Raw genomic sequence first — 6,254 nt, 5'->3', positions numbered from 1 at the left:
GGACGCCGGCCTCAGCCGCTCTACTGCGCAGGCGCCCGGCGGCGCGACGGTTTTTGCGCATGCGCAGAGGCGACTGCCGGTGCGCGGTGCCTCTCCTCAGGGAAGGCGGGAAAAGGCCTGACAGGACGGAGGGAAGTGTGGCGTTGTTGGGAAGGCTGGATGGTGTTTGAGGTGTTTCCGCGTCCTGCGGCTCTGTATTTACATACACACACGCATGCTTAAATTTGGGGTTCTTCTGCCTGGGGGGAGATGTTATTTTTTCTTTGCAATGTCCAACAACAGGAGAGGGACGTGGAGCTGATGGAGCAAGCCCAGAGGAGGCCACAGAGCTGCTGGAGCAGCTCTGCTCTGGAGCCAGGCTGAGAGAGCTGGGCTGGGGCAGCCTGGAGAAGAGAAGGCTCTTGAAGGGGAGACCTGAGAGCAGCTCCAGTGCCTGAAGGGGCTGCAGGAAAGCTGGAGAGGGGCTTGGGACAAGGGATGTAGGGACAGGCCAAGGGGAATGGCTTGAACCTGACAGAGGGGAGACTGAGATGAGCTCTCAGGCAGAAGCTCTTCCCTGTGAGGGTGCTGAGGCGCTGGCACAGGGTGCCCAGAGAAGCTGTGGCTGCCCCATCCCTGGCAGTGTTCAAGGCCAGGTTGGACACAGGGGCTTGGAGCAAGCTGCTCCAGTGGAAGGGGTCCCTGCCTCTGGTAGGGGGTTGGAGCTGGAGGAGCTTTAAGGTCCTTTCAACACAAACTGGTCTGCGGTTCTGTGTCCTCCCACGCCACCTCCAAAGCTTTAACATGGCTGATTGTGTTTAAAGTTCTAATTTGGCATCTCTAAAATAATATCACCTAACAGACTAGGGGAAAAAGATACCTAAGAGGAAGCTCTGTAAATGTTTTTTTCGTAAAATCCTTACTATTCCATTATTCCATCAATGTTGTTTGTAAAACCCGGAGATAATCCCAAATTACCTCTATAACAACCTTCAGCCTTGGGACAGCACTGCTTGAACAATGATCTCCCATGAAGTGGTTGCAAATTGTGTGTTACGAGTAATAACCGTAACTTTATATATGTTTGAGCTGTTCATTTTACACACTTTGCCCTTAATGTGGGACTGACAGTAGCTCACATAGGTGGTTTTCCACACAAGAATAGGTGGCATCTACGTGTTGTTCGGCCCTCAGTATCTCACTATGGTGAGTATTTGCTCATTTATGATGCAGGGTATTGACCAAAAACCTTGTTCTGTATTTCAAAGAGACCACCTGCTGATGAATCTGTCTGATACCTTGACAATGCACAGGGCCCTCGAGTGTTTCTCCAAAGGTAAAATGGGAAAAAAACATCTAAAACATAAAGCAGTTAAAAACCCCTCAGACTTAAACACCAAAGGTTGTACAAAGGTGTTCAGTGCAGTCTGTGTTCCTGCACAGGGACGTGAATTGGGCACAAAGACCGCACAAGCACATGGACTCAAACATGGGTCATGCACATGGATTTTTACAGAAGAGATTCAGAGCAGCCCTGTGGAGAAGGACTTGGGGGTGTTGGTCAGTGAGAAAATGAACATGAGCCGGCTTCAGTGTGCGCTCACAGCCCAGAAAGCAACCGTATCCTGGGCTGCATCCAAAGGAGCGTGACCAGCAGGGCGAAGGAGGTGATCCTGCCCCTCTGCTCTGCCCTCGCGAGACCTCACTTGGAGCATTGTGTGCAGTTCCGGTGTCCTCAACATAAAAAGGACATGGAACTGTTGGAACAAGTCCAGAGGAGGCCACGAGGATGATCAGGGGCTGGAGCACCTCCTGTATGAAGATGGGCTGAGAAGGTAGGGGCTGTTCAGCCTGGAGAAGAGAAGCTGCGTGGAGACCTCAGAGCAGCTTCCAGTATCTGAAGGGGCTATAGGGATGCTGGGGAGGGACTCTTCATTAGGGACTGTAGTGATAGGACAAGGGGTAACGGGTTCAAACTTAAACAGGGGAAGTTTAGATTGGATATAAGGAGGAAGTTCTTTCCTGTTAGGGTGGTGAGGCACTGGAATGGGTTGCCCAGGGAGGTTGTGAATGCTCCATCCCTGGCAGTGTTCAAGGCCAGGTTGGACAGAGCCTTGGGTGAGATGGTTTAGTGTGAGGTGTCCCTGCCCATGGCAGGGGGGTTGGAACTGGATGATCTTAAGGTCCTTTCCAACCCTAACTAATCTATGATTCTATGACCCACAGAGCTGCCAGCTCTCATCCTGAGGGCAGTGTGTCCTTCACATGAGCCTGGGATACACCTGGGAAACTCTATTTAAAAGGTAAATTTATCAGACAAAACAGTCACCAGAGCTTGCTGAAAATCTGCTTTTTGGGTTGATCTTCCACTGGGGGCTGCCTGAAAGTCTTTGCGTGCTACTCTAAGGCTCTGAGAATTAGCGTGGGTCATACTGTATCCACGTGTCTCTTAACCACAGATTCATGCTGTTCTAATTTAAAGCTTCATTACAGATCGCCTGTTTTCCTGCAGGCAAACTGAAAACAAACAATTACTGATGTCACAAGTCAGGACCATGGTTTGGGTTGTAGAAATAGTTTCCACTTAACTGTGGCCATTAGTGCTTCCCTTTGTCCCTTAGTGGCAGCTCTTCGTTTTTACTGGCTGCCTTTAAAAAAACACAAACATATGATTCTGCAGTTCTCCTTTTCAATGTGTCTCATTGGCTAGCGTTTATTTTGTTTTTTTCTAGCTTTGATTCTTTCCTAAACTTCCTGCTTTAGCAGCAACGTTTCAGCAAAACTAAGCTGGCACCTGAAATTACAGTGAGCACAGGCAGGTGAGTATATATACAATGAATACCTGTTCTGAAACCGGTGTTTGAACCAAATACAGTTCATGTTGGATGGGGAAACCTAGTGACCTAGTGTGTGTCAAACATTGTTCTAATGCCACTGTGTGACAAAGACACAGAATGTCTTAGGAAACACGGAATGTATTGAGCTGCATGGGAGGGGAGGTATGTGGAGATGTATGGAAGAGTGTTATGGATAACTGCTTTCCAGCCAGGAGGGGCCGAAGGGGGATGGCACGAAGCTCCTGGAGCTGTATGACAGGAGGGACAGACAGATTCTGGTCTCCTGTGTGGTGGGATCACAGAGCAGTGGAGTTGGGAATACACCTCTGGATATGCTCTCAAACCCTGGCTTGAGCAAGGTCGGATCCCAGACTGACCAGGATCACGTCCCCATGGGTTTTGAGTGTCTCCACAGCTGGAGACCGCACATTCTGATCCAGTCTTACCAGCTCCAAACTGCCCTGCTTCCATTTCAACCGGATGGCCCAGACCGCACTTCCCATCTGACCGACTGCGCTGCCGAGGGCTTACCGCCGCCGCCGATCCCCGCAACGGAGCTCAAGCTGAGGGACCCAACTCCGGTTCCTGCAAGCCGAGGGACCCGGCTCCGATCCCGATCCCCGTGCGAGAGGCAGGGAAGGCCGCCGCCCCGTTAACAGCGCGGAAGGCGGGCGCTGCCCGGCGGAAGGGGGGGAAGCGCGGCCCGGCCCCGCCTGAGCGGGGCGGCGATGGCGGCGGCGCCGGAGCTGCGGGAGGCGTTGGAGCAGCGGCTGCGGGACTTGGGCATCGCCACGGTCACCGCCGAGCACCCCGAGGTAGGGACCGCGTCAGGACCGCTGCTCTGCCCCCTCCGAGCGCGCCTCTCTCGGCGTCCTCCGCATCTTTCTTAATTAGGGGAATACAGTTACACACACAAAGAGGGCAGAGCGAGCTGCAGGGCAGCTTTATGCTCTGTAGATGATTTGGCAGCATAATTAAGAATCGATACGGAATTTCTGACCTACTGGACTTGCAGCCATTGGCTTGGCAGAATGTTTTTTGGGGGGGCTGGGTTGATCCCTCTCTGCATTTCTGTTGCCCACATCCCCTTTTCCCCCTCCAGTTTCAGGAGCTGCAGCTCACCCACTTCTTCACTTAGAAGTTGAGGGCATCTAAAGCTTTCCAAAGTGTTTCTCACTCCCATTTAAAAGCACGCATGCCACGTCACCCCCGTCTGCCTGGAAAAGCCATGCTGTCAGCGCTGCCTGTCTGTATCTTTAAAGTGTAATTCTTGCTGTATACGAGACGGAAATGAATCAGGAAGTGAGCAGGCGCAGTATGTCACATTTTATTTGTGTTCTGTTAAAACTCCTTCATAAAAGGGTACAGTTTTTAGGCTGAGTGTAACATTCAGTCATTTTCCAAGTATTTAACAAAAGATACTGCCAGTACACAACCAAAAGTCTAACAGGATACAGTGTCTTACACTGCACTGATGGCATTTTCCAGGTGTTCACTGTTGAAGAAATGATGCCTCATGTCCAACACATGAAAGGAGGTCACAGTAAAAACCTTTTCCTTAAAGACAAGAAGAAGAAAGGCTTCTGGCTGGTGACTCTCCTGCACAACAGGCAGATCAATTTAACTGACCTCGCGAGAAAACTGGGCCTTGGAAGTGGGAACCTGAGGTTTGCTGATGAAAACTCCATGCTGGAAAAGCTGAAGGTGGGCCAGGGCTGTGCCACACCGTTGGCGCTCTTCTGTGACCAGGGGGAGGTGAGGCTGGTGCTGGACGCTGCCTTCCTGGAGGGTGGCCACGAGAAGCTGTATTTCCACCCAATGACAAACTGTGCAACCATGGGTTTGAGCCCTGATGACTTCTTGAGGTTTGTGAGATCGACAGGGCACGATCCCATCATCATACATTTTGATGAGGACACAAAGTAGATGAAGTTCACTTTTTTATGACGAGGCATAGGTTTTGTAAAGAAAAACTGGCAAAAGTCTCATTACAAATAAAACTGGAAAACCCAGGCTCAATCCTTTTTATTCTTTCAATTGTGTAAGTTTATAATCTGGTGAGAAAAAATTCTGTCTTTGGATCATTAGAAGTTGAACAGAATATTCTTAAAAAGACAAGACATGTTTGCAGTCCATCACTGAGTAACCAGAAAAGGTGTTACTTAAATAATGTTACAGTCTTTATTAACGGAACAGGTAAAACTGGAACTTCCCATGTGTGGTACTGGCCCTGAAGGGTTAAACTTAAAACACCATTAGGATCTAAGAAATTAAAGTTCCACAGTATTTGTCAGTACACACAGGACAGAGGTTTCTCTGCTGTGTACCTGTACCCACTCATCCTCTACTACACATTGCTTTCTTTTTAATTATTTTCACCTAGAAAGAAACAGTTTGCCTACACTACCAAAACCACATTTGATTGTCTATGTTTTTACCTGCATTTTCACTTTCACAGTATCCTCCCCCTTGGGAAGTTACCTTGTGCTTGCCCCATGAGCACAGACATGCACCTTTCTCATTTCTAGAGCTTCTCAGCAATTGGGATGCAAACCCCAGTACCAGCCTCCCTAATGGATGAGCTCGAAGGAGTAACGTTACTGTGGGTTCCTGATCTGTGTTGGTGATGCTTGGGAGGAAAGTTAATACAATCGGGAGCCGTACCAATGTTTGTGTGTGGTTTTGTTGTGTCTGTGCTCCAGTGTACTTTAACCAGCACCTACAGAAGTGGAGAGAAGGATACAACAAGGGGCTGTACTTGAGCTTCTCCCATTGGGAGAAGGACACTGCCTTCTACTGACAAACATCCACGCGTCCCTAGAGATAGAGGGGAGGCTGATTTGGCTTTCAATAGGTAATACTTTGTACAGAGAAACATCTGCTGCCCTACGACCAGTACACACTCAACACGCAATCTCTCAATTCCTTCTCCTCCTCTCTTGCCTAAATGAATAAACCCCCTTCAAACAGAATGTGTGTTGAAGACAGAAGCAGCAAGAAATTCCATGAAGTCCAGTAAACGTGCTGTGGCAACAGGTACCCTTCCAAAACCCAGAGAGAGGGGAGCAGTGAAAGCAAGGGACACAACGTAAAGATGATGAGGAAAAGGGCTTCTGAACGCAGCCTAACGAAAATGTCGTGTACAAGCAGTAACACCAACGAACCGGAGACAGAACAGAACACAGACGGATGAAGAAAAACCCCATTAAAGACCTCATGATCTTGGATGACTATTTGCTACTGCATCACTCTAAAGGATGCCGCATTTTTTCCTACATTTTTTCTTATTAAGAAAGTGAAACTTTAAATTCCACCGAGTGATCAATTAAGAAAAAGCATCTTCCAGGGCAAAGCAAGTCACTGCACAAACAGCCTTACCACTGTGTCCTTCAAATCCTCCAAAGGATCTGATAGCCTGTTCTCAGAGCCATGCCCTTG

General features: G+C 49.0%; 1 protein-coding gene across 1 annotated transcript; it reads left to right on the top strand.

Moving 5' to 3' along the window:
• The first annotated feature begins 3,518 nt into the window (after positions 1-3,518).
• On the top strand, positions 3,519-5,024 carry LOC130597361 (prolyl-tRNA synthetase associated domain-containing protein 1-like). Its single transcript, XM_057405849.1, has 2 exons — positions 3,519-3,631; positions 4,305-5,024. The coding sequence occupies exons 1-2, from the start codon at positions 3,545-3,547 to the stop codon at positions 4,740-4,742; spliced, it is 525 nt and encodes a 174-aa protein (XP_057261832.1). The 5' UTR covers positions 3,519-3,544; the 3' UTR covers positions 4,743-5,024.
• Positions 5,025-6,254: the final 1,230 nt, after the last annotated feature.

The sequence above is a fragment of the Pezoporus wallicus genome, unplaced genomic scaffold (genome assembly GCF_028554395.1).
Source record: "Pezoporus wallicus isolate ANWC-B61680 ecotype Strahan unplaced genomic scaffold, APGP_CSIRO_Pwel_v1 contig_6714, whole genome shotgun sequence".
NCBI lineage: Eukaryota > Metazoa > Chordata > Aves > Psittaciformes > Psittacidae > Pezoporus > Pezoporus wallicus.
Note: the sequence above shows the minus strand (reverse complement) of the source record. Positions and strands in the feature narration are given on the sequence as shown.

Coding starts and splice junctions, on each gene's coding strand:
- LOC130597361 (XM_057405849.1), top strand. CDS start 3,545: ATGGCGGCGGCGCCGGAGCTGCGGGAGGCGTTGGAGCAGCGGCTGCGG. Junction 3,632..4,304: donor TCACCGCCGAGCACCCCGAG/GTAGGGACCGCG, acceptor GGCATTTTCCAG/GTGTTCACTGTTGAAGAAAT.